The sequence below is a fragment of the Gordionus sp. m RMFG-2023 genome, chromosome 5, assembly GCF_954871325.1.
Source record: "Gordionus sp. m RMFG-2023 chromosome 5, tfGorSpeb1-WG-v2, whole genome shotgun sequence".
In the NCBI taxonomy this organism is placed as follows: Eukaryota; Metazoa; Nematomorpha; class Gordioida; order Chordodea; family Parachordodidae; genus Gordionus; species Gordionus sp. m RMFG-2023.
In genome coordinates this window covers 30,589,962-30,614,293 of record NC_088779.1, presented here as the reverse complement: position 1 = coordinate 30,614,293, position 24,332 = coordinate 30,589,962, and the positions used below count along the sequence as shown (strand labels likewise).

General features: G+C 27.6%; 3 protein-coding genes across 3 annotated transcripts; 1 reads left to right on the top strand and 2 right to left on the bottom strand.

Annotated features, from left to right (window-relative positions):
* Positions 1 to 1,681: 1,681 nt before the first annotated feature.
* On the top strand, positions 1,682 to 2,749 carry LOC135930348 (caspase-3-like). The gene has a single exon (XM_065467130.1). The coding sequence runs from the start codon at positions 1,682 to 1,684 to the stop codon at positions 2,747 to 2,749; it is 1,068 nt and encodes a 355-aa protein (XP_065323202.1).
* A 3,944-nt stretch (positions 2,750 to 6,693) lies between these two features.
* LOC135929862 (uncharacterized) lies at positions 6,694 to 7,525 on the bottom strand. Its single transcript, XM_065466596.1, has 2 exons — positions 7,054 to 7,525; positions 6,694 to 6,969 (listed from the first exon to the last, which is right to left on the bottom strand). Exons 1-2 carry the CDS (start codon positions 7,478 to 7,480, stop codon positions 6,710 to 6,712), a joined length of 687 nt encoding a protein of 228 aa, XP_065322668.1. The 5' UTR covers positions 7,481 to 7,525; the 3' UTR covers positions 6,694 to 6,709.
* Positions 7,526 to 10,714: 3,189 nt separating this feature from the next.
* LOC135929686 (caspase-3-like) lies at positions 10,715 to 11,999 on the bottom strand. The gene is made up of 3 exons (XM_065466381.1): positions 11,874 to 11,999; positions 11,702 to 11,826; positions 10,715 to 11,639 (listed from the first exon to the last, which is right to left on the bottom strand). Exons 2-3 carry the CDS (start codon positions 11,760 to 11,762, stop codon positions 10,816 to 10,818), a joined length of 885 nt encoding a protein of 294 aa, XP_065322453.1. The 5' UTR covers positions 11,763 to 11,826; positions 11,874 to 11,999; the 3' UTR covers positions 10,715 to 10,815.
* Between the last annotated feature and the right edge of the window lie 12,333 nt (positions 12,000 to 24,332).

Sequence of the window (24,332 nt, the reverse complement as noted above, 5' to 3'; positions counted from 1 at the left end):
CGAATTAGGGGGGTAGGGGTGATTTTTAAAGGGAATTTGCCTCCAGCAAATTATCTGCCATCTAGGCGATGAATCTATTTATATATATATTTTTGATGAGCTACGCCCACCATACTTTCCTTATTCCCATAATTGTCTGGCTTTAGTCTTATAATCTTAAATTAGATTTAATAAAAAATGCCCTTTACTCTCAATTATATAACTTAACAATCCAAAATAATTCCTCCTAATAATATTAAATAAAAACCATTGACCATTAACGAAGATCCATATTTATTCATAATTATATTTATCAGAAGATTTCATATTTATAAAAATAGTTGAATCTTCTCCATTCTTTGTTCTTCCCAGCTGACATCTTCTCCAATTAATCCAATATCTTCACTCCAAATATCAAACAAAGGACTCTTTAAATACCAACCATATGATGATCACGTTTTTTCTCCATCTCCCAGGAAAACTCAATTCCCCTGTCAGAAAATAACTGACATTTGATGTATTAAATTAAATTTGTTTCTTATTTTTTTCAACAGCTACAACATTTAGGTCAAATTTATGTCCCTAGATTTATTACTTTGCTATAATTAATTTATATTTACATGTTTTCTTAAAATATCTAATACAAATATAGAATCAAACTCAAATGCTTTACACTCATATCCAGTAAAAAAAACTAAATGGCCCCAGTAATCATAAAAAATTATAAAATTCCTTTTATTTTGCTTTTTTTTAAATTAAATAGAACATTAGATTAATTGAAGCACAACGCGTAAAAATAAATACATATCGAATTTATACAACCTTAATCTTACCTATCGAAAAACTAAATATATCATAATTTATTTTCTTTATAAGCATGATAAAAATAACATATAATTTGTGTAATATTAAAAATAGAAAATAAGAACTAGATAAGTTAAGTTATAAAAATGAGACAACGAAATTGTAATTTGAATACATAAATGTTGAGGTTGTATATAAAATATATCAAATAATAAAATCTGAATATAAAATATAATCTTATATATTCGATTTTATTTCACTTTGATGGGTAGTATAGTATCTAATAAAATAATAATTTACAAAATAATTATAAATAGATCATATATCACTTTTTTAATATAATAATATATTTTTTCATTTTTGCTTAAGGCGAGAGGAAGAAAATTTTATTTATAAAATGATTGTCACAAAGAAAATAATGTTTATTTAAATAAGCCCTTATTTAATTAGTGCAAATTATTTAAAAATTGGGTGCTAATCCTTTTCAATAATAGGTGCTTATTTATTTATTGGTGCAATTTCTTAAAAGGGGATGCTTTAATATCCTAGCACCTAACTAGCGGGGCCCCTTATATTAGTTATAATTAGGAATATTTCTATTTTACGTATCATTGAATAAGTTAAAAATTAATCAGATCATATTTGATCAATTAAAAAAGAGTTATTGCTACAACAACCAATTTTAAAAATACATAAAATTCAAGCTAAAAATCTATATAATACAAGTAAAAAATAGTCGTCAAATGTAAATTAAATGTCATTTAAGAGTCACTTTCTAAATTTCTTATTGATATGTAAATCAAGAAAATTTGAAATTTTATTTATGGATGAGGAACATAAACTTATTATTAGAAAAAATACCTTAAATATAATTAAACATATTGATCTTAAAACCATAATGCCAATTCTCCTAGCTTCAAAAGTTTTTAATGAACATATGATTGAAAAAATTTATCATAGTGGCCCTCCTTATCTACAAAAATTTCAATTCATTTTGGACATTCAGAAACGTGGTCCTTTAGCATTTAAATGTTTTATTGATGCATTATTTATCACTGGACAATATACTCTTAAAAATATTTTACTGCCTCACGAAATTCAATTACTAAGTAATCATCAAACTAATGATACCACTAAATTGAATTCATTATCATTATATATGGAAAAAGATTGTGGAATATTGGATATACATATCAAAAATTCAGAAGTGTTGTTTGGACAAGATATGTATGATATGAGAGTTAAAAATAAAGGATTGGCTATTATAATAAACAATGAGAATTTTGAATATAATACTAATTTAGCTCCGAGAAAAGGAACAGCAAATGATTGTGCAAATTTAAAAAATTTGTTTCAAAAATTGGGCTATACAGTCATAGTTAAATGTGACTTAACTAAATTAAAAATGAAGGAGGAACTTGATGAATTTTCAAATCGCAAGGATCACACCTCTTCTTGCATAATCTCAATATTAAGCCATGGAATGAATGATAAAATATATGGAATTGATGGCCAATTATTATCATTAGATCATATTTCAACATTCTTTGATGGCAAGGCTTGCCCCTTATTAATTAATAAACCTAAAATTTTTATTTTGCAAGCCTGTCGAGGGGATGAAAGAGATAAAGGATTTTTTCATACCCAATTTTATAAAAAAATAATTGAGGATGATCAGACTGATTCAATGGAGATGCAGAGTAAATATCCTGGTGGCATGGATATGATTTTTGCTTACGCCACTCTTCCTGGATTTGTATCTTGGAGAGATGGGGTTTTAGGTACTTGGTTTGTTAGAGCAATTGTTAAGGTGTTTTCAGAACATTCTCATGAACATGACATATTAGATATGCTGACAAAAGTCAATAAAGTTATCATCCATAATTACGAATCAAAATCAGGCCACAAAATGATGTCAGAATTTACCTCTAGATTATCCAAAAAATTTTATTTTAGTAATATATAAAAAAAAAATTCTGAACAATTTACTCATATTGATTTATTGCTCATTTTTAATATAGTATTATTTATATTGAAATTTTATAATTAATATTTATTTAATAAAAACATTGCTCAAATCATAAAAAAAATTATAATCAATATATCATATAGACAAGGCATAATGTTATTCTTAGCACATTTAAAAAGAATAAGAGTCTAGATGGGCTACCCTCAGATCCCAATTTATATGCTATAAGTAAAATTTATTTATAGCTTTCAAAACAAAACATATATATTAAACAATCCGATAGTGACTAACTCTTATTTTACAAATTTTATGACAGCTTTTCTATAGGGAGTCAAACAATAGGCCTCCTAAAGGAAGGGATTGCCAGCATTGCCAATCTCACCCCCTCCCCTCATAAACTACCAAATCAAAATTTCTTTTCCACATATATAGTTTACTTCCTTTACCCATATTTTAAAGATTTTTACCGCCAAAACTTTAAAAGCCAATATCTCAAAAACGATAATGGTACACAAATCCAGTTTTAAAACGATATATATCGATTCCTTTTTTAGATTTGAAAAATGTTCAATATGGCGGTATTGGAGTTTAAATTCGCGCTATAAATTTAAGTTGGATGGAAATTTGATTTCATAAATATATAATGGAGATAAATATTATTTCGTAATATCATTGGGAAGAAGAAAAAAAGTTAGCTATCGTTATACGTTATAAAATTTTAAAATGGATTGAATTTAAGGCGTTTATATTTTTGGCGCCAAAACTATTATAACAGTGGTAATGCTATAAATCAAAAATAAAACGTTACAAATCATTCTCTATCGACCTAAATGCTTTTATTTCTAAATTCAAAAAGTTGGGGAGCGACGTTGGCTGCCATTTTGCTCTTTGAATATCTCTAAAACGGTGATGGTACAAATCGAACTAAAATACGGTGCAAATCCGTCCAAACGATAAACAATTAAAAATCTAAAAATGGAGGGCAACTTATCATTGAACAAACTTTTTAGATTTAGTCTCACCTGTCACGACCTAAACCCAAATATCAAGATTATACCTAAAACGAATTATTCGTTATTCGATTTGTATTTTACGGATAATAAAATTATTCTGAGAATAAGGATTATCCGTTATGTGATTAAAGCTTATTCATAAATATTTAAAAAATATTTGTATGTATTCAAAACATGTTTCTTACAAGACATTATTTTTTTTTAACTTTGTCTCTTTTTTCTAGTGATATGCATCGGGCCTAATTTTTCAAGCCCGGCCCGAAATTTTTCTTAAAAGAATTTCCCGGCCCGGCCCGAATTTATTTAAATATAGAAATTAATTTTAATAATTATTCAAAATAAAAGACACATGTTACTTATATGTCGTTTAGTTTCAATAAATATAATCAAATATATTCTATTTAACATAAAAAAATTCATTAATTTTAAAAAAAATTCCAAAGTCCGACCCACCGCGATTTTTATTTAAAATATTAGGCCCGGCCCGAACCCGATTATTTTAAATATAATTAGGCCCGAGTCCGGCCCGAAGCTTGTTCGGGCCGGGAACGGACCGGGCCTAACTTTGTTTTTTCCCTAAAATTTTAAATATGTTTAATAAAAAAAAGATTTTTATAAGTAAAAAACCTTTTATAATTTTCGTAGATCTTTCGAGATGATATCATAATTTTTTTAAATTTTTGAAAATATTTTTATATAAAACTTAATTTTCTTATGATAACAAAAAGTAATTACGATTCATGCAAATTATTGGATTTGAATACGAATAATGCTAATATTCGATTCGTATTTTTGTAGCTATAATCAAGGGAGACAAGGAGATGATGGAGTTTTTTTTTTTTTATTAGCTTCTATTTGATATCTAATTTTCTTACAAAGAAATTAAGATGAATTCGCCAAATTTATTCAATCATATTTATTAAATAATTATTATTTTTTTATACATTTGATATAATTCTATAACGAATGGCACATCGCACGATGAGACCGCTTTCCCAATCAAAATGGATTTGTAGATATTTGATTGAATTGACCAAAATATTTCTATCCCTAGTTACAATTTCTGCCTTAGCTTGTTATTTTTAAAATTTTTGACGGGAGTATAGTTTCACAAAAAAAAAAGTTTTCATAGTTTAAGGCTAGTCTGTCTAAGCCACGTGATTATGACAAGAAATAGATAAGTGGAAACTAACAACTTGATCAATGGAAGAAAAAATAAAATTATAAATGTTATCAAAAATATTGAAATTTTTATATGAATAATTTTTCGGAATTATATTATAAGTAATTAATCCAGGATATTATGATTATTTTCTGAGATATGTTTGTTGATGTTGAGATGTCATCATTCTAATATTCGGAAGAAAAATCGAATAAGATATTCCTCCCTCGACAAATACTGCAGATAGGAAACCCTAAAATGCCTGTATGCCAACCTCATGGAATTTTCCATCCTAAGCTTATCATTATTTTCTATTTGGAATATGGTGAAAAAAATATTTTTTTTCAGGTCAGAATTTTTGGTTCCACGTCAATTCGGCGCACGACAATTCGGCGCAGAAAATTCGGCGCGGCGTCAATTCGGCGCATCGTCAATTCAGCGCGGCGACAACTCGGCGCGGCGTCAATTCGGCGCATCGTCAATTCAGCGCGGCGACAACTCGGCGCAACGTTAATTCAGCGCGGCGACAACTCGGCGCAACGTTAATTCAGCGCGGCGACAACTCGGCGCAACGTCAATTCGGCGCGGCGACAATTCGGCGCAACTTCAATTCAGTGCAACGTCAATTCAGCGCGGCGTCAATTCGGCGCGTATCTAATACAGTTGCAATTTATTATAAATTTATTAGCATAAAAAAAGGATGATTAAATAGAAATGATTTTGAATGTTGGTCATATTAATTATTTCTTCGTATTTTTTTTTACAAAAATCTCAATTTTATTTACTAAATGTGTAATATCAATAAAATAAATTAACAACCAATATTTATACCGATTTCCTTGCTGGAACATTATAAGGTAGGGGAGACTGGGGTCAGTCGGACCGATTTTTATAAAATTGGCTATAGCTCCTGGTTTTTTAGATATTATAAAAAAAATATATGATTAGATGCCTAAAACTATACTCTATAAAAATTCCTTATAAAAAATTTTAAGAATATAATCATTTTTTTTTGAATTTTACTTTTTGTAAAAGAACAATTTTGTCCAACAAGCCCCAATAGCGGGTAAATTAAGGAAAGTTATATATAAAAATTGAAACTTAATTTTGGTTAATTTAATAAACATTTTGTATTTTTTTCATTATTAACTGCCATAATTGACGTGTATGGTTTAGCAAGCCCTGCTAATTTCTGGATATAATAAATACTCATAAAACTTTCCCAAATTATAAAAACTTCATCAATATTTTATTTCTTAAATAAAATTTTTAATAATTATTTCAAAAGATTTTTTGTCTAAAGACGTAAACTAATAAAAACTATATTATGATAAAATTTTAACCATCTGGTGTATTTAATTTTAAGATGAGATTTAGTGGTTTGCCAAGCCCCGGTACCTAACCCCAATCTCCCCTATTTTGATTAGTAGCCAATATTATGTAAGCGAGATTTTGCGCTAAATGTAAGAAAAGTTTGGACTTCTATCTCTAATCTTACATGTTATTATGGCTAAAATCTTAATCGACCCAAATCGGACGTTTAACAACACTAATGTTGATCCAATAAAATTCAAATTAAGACTGATTCATTTTTTAGATTTATTAAAAATCCTTAAAATAATTCTATTAATCATTTTAAATATATATTATGTTTATCTATTTTTTTCTATTATAAAATAATCAAAAACGAATTAACGCACAATTTTTTTATTTATATATAAAATGACTATAGAAAATACAAATATACTATATAAAACATGCCAAAAATATGTTTAAAAAACATTAATTTGTTTGTAAATTAAAATTATATGCGATCCCTCTTAAATAATCATTAATCGGGCGATTTACATAGTCAGATACAATTAATATAATATTTTCAGCTGTATCCCGATACACCTTTCTTGATCTCGGGGGTTGCGTACCAGAAATATATTGTTCAATTTTTGCTTCGGTTAACGATTGTTCTAAACGTAGAGCATCTAAAAATTTCCAAATAGAGGGATGGTGCGATGATAGCAGAGATGAGAATGCTCTGTGCCAACCTTTAGAAAATAATTGCAAAGTAAATTATAAAAAATATTGTGTAATAATGATTAAAAAGATAGCAAATTTTTAAAAAAAATTACCTTCAACTGCATTATTTGTCTTTGGGATTCCCTGCAATGTAGCAGCGTATTGATTCCAAAGGGGAATTGGAAACCTTGGTTCTTGTCTATCTCCATTACGAAGAATCTTGCCAATCCAGGTGGCTTCGTAATATGTTATAAGTTTGTCCAAGACACTTTCATTGTCTTGATAGAATTGTGTGTGTAATAGCCCATAAAAGGCATCAAACACGTCCTCCACGGGAACAAATGCAAGTGACACCATTTGTCTAATTTTTATAGACCAATCACTTCCCGCATCTCTATCTAAATAATGAGATAATAATTCGCTATCACTTTGGATGTGCCTCCAAATTGCTTGAGTCATATGAAAAAAACAGCCTCTTATTGTTATCGATGGAAATGAATGTGTAAAGGCATTTATTTCAGCCTGCTCAAAATCGATCATTACCGATATAGGATTTACATTGTTTTGTAATCTTTTTATCTCACCCAAGACCCTTATGTATGTAATCTGGGTTTTATTCGGTAATAGCGCAAAAATTGTGGGTATAACTGTTTTATTATATAGGACATGGAGGGTCCAAAGTTGGTAAAAAATTAAGGGGGTTGTCTTAAACGTGCCATTTGCATACCAGTGACTGCTTTTCGCCATCAATCTAAGGTTTTGGGCCGTGGCGAATATCAAAATTCTTGGTAGCTCCGGTAGCAGATGCTTGCTATCATATTGAAGGAATGGCAACCCCGAACATGTTTTTCTATAGATATCAGGTAAATCTAGATCATAACTGTTTGTCGGGGTAGGTAATGGAGAACCCATGAGCGATCTAGCTCGCTGGATGGTTCGTTTTATTGACGTGATGGGCGGAAGGGCAGCATGAAGGGATGGGGAACCCTCTGTTATTGCAATGCTTATAATTTTTTGAGGTGTATCAGTCACCTCAATAGCCCGTTTTTTAATGTTATTTAGGCATTCGGTTTTTAAGACCTCTATACCATCTATCACATGATTATGATTATCAATATGAAGAATTACCTCTTCATTTAATGTGTGGCATCGTCCTTTGCAACGGGTAGGTCTACCTTCCAATAATTTATAAGCCTCTACACATTTCCATATTGTTTTTTGATTTATAATTCTTTCTTTCCTGAATATGTATTGATCATGAACTAATTGTTTTGATCCACGTTCACTTATGACATAATTTAAAGGCATTCTTAAAAATAAAAGTAAACTATAAAATAAAAAATTATAAATGATATACAAAAATAAGATTATTAATATTTACCTTTAAATAGGAATTCTCAATTTACAATGATAAAATTATGGAAAATAAAGATTAAATTACGGAAGGAAATGAAAAATATTAAAGTTTTTTTACAGACTTTTAAAATGAAAAAAAAGAACAAAATTTTAAGATAAATAATTCTATTTATTAATTTGTTGTTCTAAAGTTAGGCCGAGAAAAAAAGAAAAAGGAGATTTGGATTTTATGTTTAATTTAGATTATAAAATTTATTGAGAAAAATAACGATTGAATTCTATAAAATTATTGAACAAAAGGAATAAATCCGAAAATAAAATATATATTAATTTATTAGAGGAGAGAAGAAGGGAATTAAGATTTAACATAATTTTGAATCCGAAAATAAAATATATATTTATATATTAGAGGAGAGAAGAAGGGGAATTAAGAGTTAACATAATTTTGAATCCGAAAATAAAATATATATTTATATATTTTTGTTGTCTAAAAATAGGAGGGAAAAAGGGGAATTAAGATTTAACATAATTTTGAATCTAGGACGGAAAAAAAATCACCGGAAGATTAATCCCCGTAAAAAAAATCCCATGAAAAAAAATTCCCGGAAAAATAATCCCCTAATTTTTGATCCATATAAAATATTAAATTATTTTTAGAAAATTAACAAAATAGGAAAAAAAATCGCCAAAAAAAATCTTCGGAAAGAAATAATTATTAAAAATTTTATTTAAGAAATAAAATATTGATGAAGTTTTTATAATTTGGGAAAGTTTTATGAGTATTTATTATATCCAGAAATTTAGAGTTAGCAGGCCTTGCTAAACCATACATAATTTTTCTATAAGTTGAAAAAAAAAATAAACTAACGTTACAATGTAATGTGAATTCTTCAGATATAATTATGGAAATTTTACTTAATTTAAATTATCATATATTTTATTTAATAAGAATATAGTAGAGCCTCGGATGGAGATAACTTTTTCTTATTCTTATAACATATATTAAAACATCAGTTTTTACAATAATCAAATAATCTTTTTCATGTAATAATAATAATCAAAATAGCTATTTCGGAATTAATATGTTAGTAGAAAATCTTTACATTATATGAATACAACGATAAAATTGTCCTTTGGAAAAAATAAACGATGAATTTTTTTTTTTAAATGGGTAATAAATTCTTTGTATTATATTATATGAGTTTTAAATAAAATTATTTTGACAAAAAAAATATTGGCATCACTGGGGTATAAAAATTTATTTGGTGACGTCACAAATTTCCCACCAAAGTTCTACTTTCAGCCTCATCGTGGCAGGGGAGTGGCAACGTCCTTTGTAGGCTAATGGAGGTCTAAAAGGTTCCCTGTGGTCTGGGTCTAGAATTGGATCACCGTCTCCTCGACGGTAAAAACTACCTAAAGTGGTTGATGTCAGGGGCATTCGATTGTAAAAACCTTGCCGCAAAATTTCCTAATGATAACTCAGAGGGAAAACTGTCCAACCAGGAAATCGCCATTAAATGGAGGTGTTGTCACAAATTTAGTACCACAAAAAAGGGTCATTTTTATGAAATATTCTTTAAAATTAAATCATTCATGATGGCATACAGAGCATTATTTTTAAAAAATTGTGCCATGCATCTCGATAACTTTCTTAAATTAAGTACTTGATTAAATTTCGATGCTAATTAAATTGGTGAGTTTTGTATCTTCAAAATCTCTAATATCTAATCTATATTTAAAAAAAATTAAACTCTATTCTTCCCCTCTGCTAACGTATTACTTTTAAGATATTTTTCCCTCAAGTAGATAATTAAGAATGTGAGAGGATGTAGAAAGATTAAAAAGATGCGAATGAATAAACAATACTCTGGGTAAGGTAAATAAAGGTATAAAAAAAGTTGGTCACATGCTAAAGATTTAAAGTGTGCGTTTAGTTTAATGATTACGATATAAAAAAAAACATTTATTTACCAAAAATGATCAATTGAAGAGATTTGAGTTAATGTTAAAAAAAAAATCTTTTAAAATTTGGTCATATATGCTATGAGGGTGATGTGTTTTCTAATATGCTACTAACATTTATATATTATAAATATTCCAACACGTATAGAATAAATTAACAATTTTCCATAAAAATTTCACTTTCTGAGCATTTCAAAAAAAATATTATTAAATTGAGATATTTGTCTAATATCCATGTTTTTTTTACTGGGATTCTGTTTACCCAGGATTCAGTAAAATGGTGAGGAAAAAAATTAACTGGGTTAAAAAAAATTTAAGTGAGATTCGTATGTTTTTTTCTAATCTATTTAATCATCTACAGGCCTCTTGTTAAATAATTTTATTTTAAAATAAATCAGATATCTTATACTGTTTAAGAAAAAATAACTTTTTTTTAACAAATATAAAATTCTTTATCAAAAATAATTTGAGCAACTAAATAAACGAAATTATAAATTAAAATACTATAAAATGACTATGATTAAATAATTTATAATATAATGCATCCAAAATAACTATATATTATTAAAATAAAATTTTTTGGATAATCTTGAAATAAATTCACACATCAATTTGTTGCCAGATATTGATTCGAAACTGAGAGAAATAACTTCATTGACTTTTGTCAACATAGTCAAAATATCATATTCATGTGAGTGATGTGCTAATACCTTTACAAAAGTTCTAATAAACCAAGTACCCAAAAACTCATTTCCACAAGACATGAAGCCAGGTAGGGTTGCATAAATAAAAAGCATATCCATACCACCAGGATATTTACTGGTTGTAAAGCTTTCCTCCTCTATCTCTATTTTTGAATCAGCATAATCACCTTTAAGCATGTCCTTATATAATTCAGTATGAAAGAGTCCATTTCTTTCATTCTCTGCTCTGCAAGTCTGCAAAATAAAAATTTTTGGTTTACCCATTAGTAATGGACACCTTTTGCCATCAAATAAGGATGCAATATAATCTAATGTTAATAATTCTCCATCTGTTCCATATATTTTATTATTTATCCCATGACTTAATATTGTGACTATGCAAGAAGATGTATGATTCATATATTTTGAAAATTGATCAAGTTCCTCCCGCATTTTTGATATATTTAGGTTATTTTTAACTATAACAGTATAACCTAATTTTTCAAAGAGATTTAGTAAATTTAAGCAATCATTTACTGTTCCTTTTCTCTGAACCATATTTGTATTCACTTCAAAATGTTCATTATTAATTATAAAGGCTAATCCTTTATGTTTAACTCTCATATTGTACATATCATCATCTAATAACACTTCTGAACTTTTTAAGGTTAAATCTAATATTGCTCTTTCTTTTTCTATATAAAATAATAATGAATTGAATTTAGTTGTAGTAAGTTTAGTTTGACTTATCATTAACTGATCTTCACGAGGACATAAAATATTTGCAAGGCTATGTTGTCCAGTGATAAATAATGCATCGATTAAACATTTAAATGCCAAAGGACCACGTTTCTGAATGTCCAAAACAAATTGAAATTTTTGCTGAAAAGGTGATTTACCATGATAAATATTCTCAATCATATGCTTACTAAATATTTTTGAAGCCAAAAGAATTGACAATACAGATTCAAGTTTGATATGCTTAATTATATTTAAGGCATTCTCTGTAATAATATTCTTATGTCCTATGTCCATAAAAATATACTGAAAGCATATAATGCCGTTTTGATAAATAAAATATTTTGAACATTATTTTCATATGATGAGGATGACATACTGGTTATATGTTACATGTGTCGATCATATATGACTGGTGAAAACCAAGTAATATATTATTACTTTTTCTGAGAGTTTTTTTGATTTATAAAATCTAAAACCACTATTTAGAAAAAATTTTTCAAAATAAAATGATTAAAAATCTACATACCCCACCAAGAAGTTGCGTGAGGATAAATAAATTTTTAATGACCGTCCCCAGCTTCTCATTTTTGCTGGTAGTCCACTTTTGCCCGGTCTTTGGTATGATATCCTTATTATATATAGAAAATATTTTTATGAAATAGGAAGTTAATTTTTCTTAAGACTTGCCTTTGACTTATATTTCATTTCTTAAATAATATTTTTGATTTATAACTTTTTTATATATAAATTCTTTATTCCAAAAAAAAATATGAATTATAGTCATTAGCTTTAGATTGAATAATTATTAACTTTTACATTCTTTCTTTTAAATTATTTAAGAAATATGCATAGTTTATACATTTTTGGAGGATAGGGGGAGAGAATTAACTTATACAAACTGTTGTAATAGTTAGTGTTTATTATTATAAATTTTATTATCTATTATACTAAAACTTTTGAAACTAACTATAAATGCACAGGTTTACTCAATCTTTAATATATACATTCAGCCAATGACATATTATTATTATATGTTATTGCATTCAGCAGATTGTTAATCAAATGGAATCGATTGCGAAAATAATATTTATGATTGATGCTATAGAAGTTAGGTAGTTAACCGCATTCAATTCATAATGAATAAATATTATTTTACAATATATACCTGCATTCAGTGTCTACATGATAGGATAAATTTTCCTATTAATCTTACACCATTTTAATACTGGTACTCCTTTCATTAATTTTTCTACTACCAACTATCAAAATATTGTGACTATAAAAGAGTTATTTTTATGATCATAAATTCAATTAAAAACTCCTTTCATTTACAATGAATGAATTATCATAGCATATTGCTTGGCATGAATATAAGTTTGCTGAGAATGTCTAACCAGAGTTTTATTTGGAAAATAATATCTATAATTGTTTGCAATATTTGGTCGATGATTAGCAATATCATTGTATTATAATATGTCTATAGTATAAGTAATAAATTTTAAAGAAATATTTTTTGTCCTATTTCATCTAAAAAATTAATAGATAACCTCCCAATAAATTTATCCTACCCCTCGTGCCTACCCCATACCCCCTCAATAAAAATTGGATGCAAATTGTTGACGCTGTATCTAGGTTATGTTTTGATACAATCATTGATGGCTTAATGAAATGAGTGTAGGAGGGGCATCGAACTCCCACTAACAAGGATCAAGTCATCCTAAATATAATATTATCCTTTTCATCAATATCGATATTACTAATATTTGATAAATTATTCTCATGCGATTATATCATATCTTTGTCGTCATTATCTTCATGCTAAATTAGAAGCTCGATCAACTTAACCATATTGGATGCATTATCAGTAATTACGATATACGTTGATATCTATGTTGTGAGTCCAAAATAACTCTTTTGATATTTCTGAATATGCTTTTCTGCAAATTCTCTCTTTCATATTGATCGCAATTGTATTCTCCCATCAGATATGAATTAAATATTGACGCCTAAAATAGCTCTGTCATACCTTGTTGCAATATTTAATTTTATAGAAATCATTTTATCGAAGATTTCTTCTTTTTATATTAGCAAGGCATTCTGGTCATTTTATTAATAGTATTCGGCATATTTTCTGAATTTATAGAAAAATTATCTCCAAGTCCTATAATAATTGTGTTGATAATTTTTTTTTAAGTTAAATCATCGAATAAGCTAAATGGCCGGTCATGTACAGTAATAGGTTCTGTGCAAGAATTTACTAACGTGTTTTTATCCATTTTAATCTTGATTTTATGGGATTTAATGCCTACTCAAATAAATATGGAGCAATCAATCCTCGCCCTAGTTTAAAAGATTAAATTGTTGGATAATATAATTCAGAGACATGGATTTATTCCTTGTGATTTTACTAATTTCTACAATTATGATATAATATTGGAGTTGGGATATTACGGACAACTGATTTATTAGGTATTTCTCAAATAATTGATTTGTAGTAATAATTATAAGATTAACTCCTTTATGTTCTCAAGAGGTACCATTAGAGGAACAACATGAATGATTCGATAAAAGTTCAGAATACATATATCATATTCTTATAGAATTAAATGGATACAAAATAAATTAAATTGGAGTAATTCAAAAAAATCAACATAATTTCTTATTATTTAAAGATGATATTTAATCTTGATTTAATTGTTTGGCCTTTAATAATTTAAAATCTTTGTTTTTTTACCCCCTTTTTATTGTATATTTATTAGTTATTTCACTGTAATGAATTTCATAGTAGCTGTAATTGATTTTGTTCGTCAAATCTTATCATTTGGCTAATTCGTTAAATAGTGTTAGTCTATAGTATAGTAATAAATTATTCTAATGTTTTTATTGTTTCTTTTTAGCTTTCCCCTTTTTCTGGTGGTAGGCTCCTTCAATATCTCTCTCCATTTTATGTTATTCATGTTATCTCTTTTATCTAATTTACATTTGGTTTTATTGGACAAGTATCCTAGCACCCTGCTGTCCAAGCCTGTCGGTGACCGGGGTGGCCTTTCTAAGCTCAGAAATTAATCTTATCACATGTCTTTATACATCTGTCATCGAAGAAAAACCAGGAAATATCACAGTTCCTTATCAGGATTGAACCTGACACTTTCGGCTTCCAAGCATATATCATAAACCCCACTAGGGCCACCCCGGCGACATTAAATTATTCTAATAATGAATGTATAAGCAAAAAAAGGATCAAGGTTTGCTTTTCAATTCCTTCGACCTTTGAGGGAATTTCTTACCCACATAAATAAAAACAAAAAAAAACTCTTCCTTATCTAAAAATAGCGTATGAAATAATTCAATTGATAATTCGCGGAAAATTAATCGTATCTATTACAAAATATTCAAAATAAACATTTTTCGAAGTCATGACATTAATCGGCGGCCATGAATGGAATGATAAAAAAAATTGGATCTTTTAGATCAGTTTTTAACAGGAACCTAAATTATTTTTATTTTTCTGTCAGGATATAATAAAATATAAAAATGCCAATAAAAAATATAATCGGATAAGAGCGGGAATAAAACTGAGACCGATTTTAGGGCAACTCATTAACCCGGAGTATTACGGATCTGGGGCAGGTTCGGTCCCCTCTTAGGGATATCGGTTTCGATTAAGTTCTTGTTATCAAAATTTCCATTAAAATAAAAAAAATTTAAATCCTTGAACCTAATTCGTATCCCTGGATAAGAGGTGGTCAGCATATTTTAAAAAAAATTAATTGCGATAATATAATAGATATAAGGAAAACAATTTTTTTAATTTGTATTTAAAAAAAAAATTAAAATTAAGTAGAGGCTATATAATAAAATAAATGATTTAATTTTATAAAAATAAAATTCTATTAAAAATATCATAAATTATAAGTTTTACCTTGGTAAACACAATTCTAATCAATTTAAAAAAAAAGGTTATTATTAAATAAGTAGAATTATTTTTAAAAAAAAAGTATATAAATAGGTAAAATTTCTTGCATATGCATTGTGAAACATAATTAATTTATTTCAAATCTTTCATTATTAATCATCGCTAATTGAAGAAGGAAAAAATATGTTAGCTTCTTATTTAATAATATTCTTATTGGCAACATTATATATTCACAAAGGTAACTCTCTTAAAAAAAACATTAAATAATTTTGAAAATATTCGGATTAGAGATCTGAAAAGTAGGCCCGGCCTGTCCCCGGTCCGAGCCAGGCCTGTCCTCAAAGGACTTAGGGCCCGTCCTATTTTTTAAAAAAAAATTTGGTTCGGGCTGGGTGCTTTGGAATTTTTTTTTAAAAAAATATATCTTAAATTTATCAATTTTAATGTTGAATTTTTTTTTATATGTAAAATAAATAATATTTGATTTTATTTATAGAAACTAGACACCATATAACATTAATATCTTTTATTTTGAGTAATTAAAAAAAATTTTATTAATCTATTTAAATAAATTAGGGCCGGGCCGGGCCGGGCCGGGCCGGTAAATTATATTTTAAAAAAATTTCGGGCCGGGTCGGGCTCGAATAATTAGGCCCGATTCAAATCACTACTTCGGATTAAATGGGTTGTTTTAAAAATGCAAAATAAAAAATTTTATCTGCTTAACAGATCTTTTTGTTAGATAAACCTTTAAAATATTTCGGCCCCTAAGAAAAAATGATTTATAATATGTTAAATAAAATATATTGTCTTTTAAAAGCTTAAAAAACGTGTGGCTATTTTTACAATAATTTTATTTGCCCCCCTCTTACAAACTTTTCGTAAAATTAAATTTTTCCTACTTTATTTTATCGTAAAAATTTCAGTTTTTTACTATATTTACTTAGAAACTCTGTAAGTAATTTTTTTTTTCCTATCTTTCGTTCACTCAACAAATAGTGCACTGGTATTTGTCGAAATATAGGCAGTAATTACATGATATATTAATTGTTGTATCCTGTTGATATATAATTGACGTTTATGGACGTTTGTCAATTGATTTGGAATAAGAGATATATAACATGTCACATGATAACAATTCTAAAAAAAAATGAACAAATATAAAAAAAATATGTTATATTATCTCTCATTCGAAATCAATTGAAAAACGTCCATAAATGTCAATTACATATCACCAGATGCAACATTAATAATCTAAATTCATAAAAAGGATTGATATAAATGCATAATTTTACTGTTATTATAAAGATAGGTTCGAAAAACAAAAATAAAATTGATATCAATTTTTTCCTCTTTCAATGCATTTTTGGGTCCGGCCTATCTGTTGTAAACCGCGAGATGTCTTTGTTAGTATGTTTTGAAATTTTATGGTCCCTACCGGTTCCCCAATGGTAGAAGAAAAATTTCGGCCAGATCAATAGTTCATGTATGAATTTAGGGCTCCGCTGGCCCCAGTCTAAAAGACCCCATTTTAGGGTTATAAACTAATGTGACCACCATATAAAAATCATATACCGATGAAAAGAAAAACCAAACAAAACTCATTAGTAGACCGGGGTGTATGTGAGCCCCTAAAAGGCAACCGTCGATATAATTAAAACTGCTTGCTAATATTGAATAAATAATATTTCATTATATTCCACTTATTTTACTTCCATGCCATACATAATTCTCCCTAACAATATTAATTTTTCCCAAAAAGCATTTATTTAGGAAAGGAATGGGCTACACCGGGGGAAGGATGAGCTTTTCCATGAGGCACTTTTGGACCGCTAATATTAATTATTTTTTAAAATAACAATGTTATTATTGCAACTACGATAAGGCATAATGGAAAGTAAATTATAAATAATAAGTGAAATTTTATTGACAAATTTAAACAAATACAGAATGGATCAAAATTGCAATAGAATCAATGCGAAAGAAAAAAAACGCATTTACGTGGGAAAAAGATTCTCAAAACATTTTTAGATGCATTTATTAGTTTTTAACACAGTTCATTTTGTTGAATTTGTCTTGATGGTAATTTTTTGTATCATTAATCTAGATTTATATCTTTTTTTACTGTTGCATAACCTGTCTGTTTTCCGCATAATGGCTAGCAATGAAGAATCAATATTAGATTACTTGATGATCTCAAGTTGATTTTCTCTCTTAAATATGATTATTATCATATTCAAATTTTAAAAAAAAGTAAACATAAATTTTTTAAAATAACGTTCAGGAAGCTTGTATAAACCTATGAAAAGACCCTCAATATCTTTATAATATAATTTTATGGTAGTTTAAAACTAATTAATTGTTCAAATTATGAATATTTTAAATATATAGAAAAGGGTTTGATCTTTTATATAAGATATATTAATGGATAATTAAAACCTTTATTATTTATCATTTTTTGATAAATTGCAGAATTTGAGGGTAAAAATGGTATATTGTGTTATAAAAATCTTATATGTGAGCCGATAATGAAAAAATAAAAGCATATGTATATATGTAAGTTTGATTACTCTAAGGAGAAAACCTAATGGCTCACAAGATCTTCTTATAAGATTCCTGGTCTCCCGCCAAATACTATTTTCAGAATCATCTAAATTTATATTTTATTATAGGAGAAGCTTCATGGGTCAGAGATCAGAACAATATGGAGGCTTACATTAATTTTTATGGTAATAATAATTAAATTAATATATATATAAACTTTTTCATTTCTAGGAATTGAACATTTTTGTGCCACTAGATGTTCAAATTTTCGATACTCACAATGTGATCTTTGTTCTCCTAATTCAAAATAATCAAAAGATAACCACATGATTATATGAATTATAGCCCCCACCTTACCCCAACCTTTCTTGATAATGATTTTCAAAATCTAGCGTGTCTGTTTTAACATTTTTTTTTAAAATATGCTTTGTTATATGTATATCAATTATCAATTTTAGAGTAAAATATAAAAATGAATGAAAATTTCGGGTTAATGATAGTCACTAGCTTAAGGTATTACCTATCAAATTTGCATTTTGTTTATTTTTCATTTGGGATAGGCACTACCAAATTTATTTGTAATATATATTTTAAAAATCGTAAATTTTTGGAAATCTGTGGCTTCATCGCCTTAGAGTCATCTATCAACCCGATGATTATGGGTTCGAATCCCAACAATCATCATATTTTATCTCTTAATCTAACTTGGTGGTTCCTTCTTTGGGGACTGAAATATAGGAAGTCGGACTCGACCACGTGATTCCGTTATAATATATGTTAAATAATAAGGTTCTCATTAAACTCGGTTGTTATTTAGAAATTTGATATACGTTGACTTGATAATGACTATCATTAACCAAAATTTCCTGCATTTGTTGAAAAATATTACGATTATTATAAATAATGATAAATATAAACACATTTTTTTACTTAACTTTATTTTTAAATGTAATTCGTTTTTACCCATAATAGATTTTATTTTAAGGATTTCATAATTATGTATTGATATTTATTTTTTTTAATTAAAAATATTAGTCGGAACGTAAAAATGTGAATAAAGATCTTGATTGCTACATTATAAGCTATTAATTTTAAATGTTTTAATTTTTTGGGCTATAAACAATAGGGAAGGGAGGATGGGAGGTATGTGGAGGAGCAAAATATGCCTATAATTTTTTTTAAATGAAATTTATCTTGAATAAACTAATAAGGGGTGGGGGATAAGAAATGGAATCCAAGATATATCTTATTTCCGGAAAAAAGGGACATATGGGAAAATAGATCTATTCACTTCTAGTGGTGGCATATTTATATAAACTATTTAAGTGTGTTCATTCATAAATGAACTCTGATGCTAATATATATATGTATATATATCTAGGAAGTGCAAGAAAACTAGGATGTATATATATATATATAAGTAAAAAGGGTTGAAAAATTTTCAAAGGAATGTGCTGGATGTTGTTGTTAATTGGTTGGTTGTGTAAAATCTAGACCCGGAGTTTGGGCGGGTCTGGCCTCCGGCTGCTCAGAGCAGGCCTGAGCACAAAATTGGGTAGTAAATTTTACGACCAAGCAAATTAACGACACTAGTATTGGAATATAAACACATACAAACCCTTTAAAAATTTCAGTTATATATAAATACTAATAAATACCTGAAAATGGGGTTGCGAAAAAGAAGTACAGAATAATTTTTAGCAATTTACTTTTATCGTGCCAATAGATATGTATAAGTTAAACATTTGTTAAGTGAGATTATATCTTACGTATAAGATACTTTTTTTTAAATTTATTGTTATCCCTTAAATTGTAATAGTTAAGTTAAAAATTGTATGTTACCATTTCGTTATAACATAATATTTGTTTTAGTGTATAATTAGGGATAAAAAAATTATAAATTTGTTTGAAATTTTTGTATATAAAATATTTTATGAAGTTAAATATAACTCTTTTACTAATAATATTATGCCAAAAAAAATGCAAGTTCCATTTCAATTTTATTATAATATAATACAAAATAAGATAATATTTTAACTATGATTTTTACACGTGTATATAAAAATCATATAGCATATAATAAACTGATAATATAAATTTGCATAGTTTGATATAATAATAGGAAAAATATCAATTAAATATATTTCTAATAAACCCGAATTTTAATATACTTTTGGAAACCTTTTATTCAACAACTTTTCCTTAATTTGTTCCCCTTACAGGCTTTGACACTTAGGGAGAAAACAAGGTATCTTTCATATATATCCCACATTATAGTTGTAACATAATGACCATAGGAATTTTCGGATTTTCACTTATTGGGTAAAATTTACTAGGACGGCTTCTGCTTGTACTCATCTTTTTTTTACCATGGGAGTTTTTCAAAAGTGTACAAGTTATTTCCGCCGAAATGTTAGTTATTGATTTTTTTATTATCGGGATTCACAATTCCACAACTTTCATGAATTTACTACTGCTACATCAATATAATGAAGAGCACCACCATATTTTTTACCTCGTATTTCTATTCCTTGACATTAGGTTATCACAGATTAACGCTATAGTGAAATTATTTCAATTCACAAAATTTATATGTGAAAAATTAATAAATAACAACCGTTGCAGATATGGTACGTTAACCATTACTGCATTAAATCAACACATTTTCCATACAGGCTCTGACACTTAAGGGGAAAACACGATATCTTTCAGATATATCCTACATTTCCTCTTTGACCTGTTATTTTTAATTCCTCTCCTCTAATTATCCACGATATCTCTTTCTAAATTTGTTGGCCTTACATTTTTAAGTTGATCAACTCACTAAATAACTGGGCAGCTTTTAATCTAGTGCCTACTCCACACTATTTACGTTAACCCATTTCTAAAATATGAGGCCGTTTAGAAAAACATTGAATAAATATCTAAGTGGGATATATTTCTTCTCCAATATTTCAGGTTACCATTGCACCATTTCCCTAGGCGTTCCTACAATATCCCTTCATCTAAGAGTTTATAAAATAATCAAACTTTGTACAATTGGAATTGAGGGGAAATTCATTATAAAATAATCGGAGTTTATAATTAAAATTATATTCCGTGATTACGTGAAAGAGCTTTTTTAACTGTCAATTTGTAATAAACATTTATTGACGTTTTGCCTGTATATTTTCTAGAAGATTATTATTTACGAATTATTATTCGAAATCACATGATTATTTTTTTTTGCTTTGATTGTCTTTTGATAGTATGTATAAAATTAATAAAATATAAAGATTTGGATTGACATCGATATGGGTTTATGAATAACTAAATATGATTTCAATAGGGTTATTGGGAATATTGAGATTAAATATGATTATATTGTATGTGATTAGTATCTTATTATCACCGTATAATCCTTATAATGAATAATTCCTCTATCCATAAAAGAAGCCATCTTAACGATGCGTATAAATATAGGATTGAATAGATTTCACAATATTCGCCTCAGAAAAATCCATCGGAATTTTGTTTGTAACTGCGAAAATCAGGGACCCGAACCATTATTTAAAGTTCAATTTGTTTACGGTTAAGTAATGTAAAAAATAATGGTTACATATTGATTACGGTTCATAGGAAAAAATTTATAAAAGTTCTGTTCAGCTAATTGTAGCCGTTTATAATGGTTAATTACGGTTATGGCTTTTTTTTTATTGAAACAACACCATATATAATGATTTTAATTGTGAATATGATTTTTTCAAACACTAATTTATTTTTATTATATGCATCTATGAATTATATATATAAAAAAAATATATAAAATTCAAAATAATTATTTTTATTTAAACATATAAGTAATATATTTTCTAATATAAATGGATTCATATAATTGTGACTATAACACAAATATTAGCTCGAAAAAGCCATTTCTACAGAAACATGTTGCTGGAATCGGTAGTACTATAAGAGCAAGTTTTTATAATTCAGAAATATACAAATTTTTTTTAATTCCCGAAATAAAAAAACTGAAGATTTTTTTCAACACCTTCAAACGAATCAATAACATTTATAATATTGTGTTCTTTGTGTATATTTGAAGTAGCTTTTTTAAAAATTACGACTCACGGGCTAACAATAGCTTTTCTTATTCATTATCTGATTTATGATATTTGGAGGAGGTAGGTGTGGATTGAAATATCTCCATCACTAAGCTATCATCATTTTCCAATGCCTATATATATTTTAAATAAAAATAGCTATTAAAATAAATCGGGACTATATAAAAATGTGGCTAAATAAAATATGTAGATCTTAACTACTTACCAAGTTTATTTAAATGATCATTAGAAGTCAATTTATCATCTTCAGTCAATAATAACTGATAACGGGGTTCATATATAAATAAGCACAAAAGACATCTTTTTTAATATTCTTTTACTTTCCTTGATACATGTTAGAAGGTGCTGAAGATGTATGTACCTTGTGTAATTTTAGCCAAGCTGCATAAAATTTCCCAATGTTTTGAGTTTGGTATAATAAAAGATGGTTTCATTGCTTTCAAACTATAATAATATTCCATTCATCTTCACATAGATTAATGTTTTCATCCATTTCCTGTTCATCACAATACCTTTTAACTTCACCAATCTTTCTATCAATATAATTCGCCTTAGTAGAGTGATCAATCAGGGGTAATATTTGTGTTAAAATATTTATAAATTTTTTTGCATAATGATTATTAATTATCAATAGGTCATCTGGATTACTTTATCCTTTATTATTTGAGGAACGCTTATATCTATGTAATCAAATTTTATGGCTTGTGTGCCCGCCCTTGCGTCCCACCCACTCCTTCTGATTGCTGCCCATTATCCCTTCATTAGTCTGCTACCACATAGTTCCTTTTTGGTCAGCAAGTTTTCACAGCATGGTCTATATTACTAATGAATATAACCGCTTACTATCTCGGACTATACCTTTTATCCAGCTCTTCGTGATCTCCATACATGTTACCATATAAATAATTTAATTAAATTTTAGAATTATTGTGAGGTGCATTAACTATATATCAGCAAATGACCAAACCAGGAGAATCAGGTCAAGATCATATCTGCCCTATTATATTTTATAAGAAATCTAAACTTTTATTGGAAATGACCCAAAAAATTATGTTAATTGGAAAAAGATGGATTAAAATTGCGTGCACTGCAACAATACTGCAGTAAAATTGTTTTCTTATAACGCTAAATGTATTCATGAAAAAAAATAGTCATTATAGTAAAAATATTTATTTTATCTTGTAAAAATAATTGATGTTGATTTCTAGCTCTATTTAATATCTACTAAATATTTATTTTATTTAAGTTTTTTATAGATGAAAGAATGATTCCTATACCTTTTTTGTATTTAGATTAATTAGAATTATAATAACAAAATAAATGTTTATTCCATAGATTTACTGTTGTTATTTCATATAAATTTGATGTATAACTTACCTGACTAGAAATTATTAATAAAATGATTTGAATATTTATGAGTCACATCTATTTGATAAACAAACAATATTGTCCTGTATATTTGAAATACATTATTTTATTGCCAAAAATAAAATTATTTTTGCTTACTCATGTACAGCGTCTACATGAATCACTGAATCCAAACCCACATCAAAAAGATAAATCTACTCTTCTAAAAATTTTCACCGTCTCCTATGTTAATATTTTAACATGATTAATTAAATTTTTTAAGTTTAATGATAATCATTTATAAATTTTTTAACAAAAATTAAATCATGTGAAATAAAAGAGTTATTTTTTATAACATGAATTCAATTAAAAATCCCCACCAGCGTCTACGCGGAAGGTATAAAAAGGTGTAGAGCAAGGTGCCGAGTGATTTTCAAATTTTCACTGAAATTTGCTAACGTAAGTAAAAACCATCGTGAGGATCGCCCCAAGTTAAGCGCATTTTTTAAAATGCTGAGCTCAGGGTCCAGCATTGATTGTGTCAGAAACAATGGGGTTTAAAGTGATATTAGGGATGTGATAACTTTTCTAATTTATTCCTTTTCGAGTCTTTTAAAATTGCTGCACTGGTTGAATCGCACCCAGAAACCTCTATTATCTCTTTTAATAATTTAAAATTTAATGTGACGTGATTCTGGCGGCAAAAAAATATATCTGTCACTTAAATTCTAATAAGT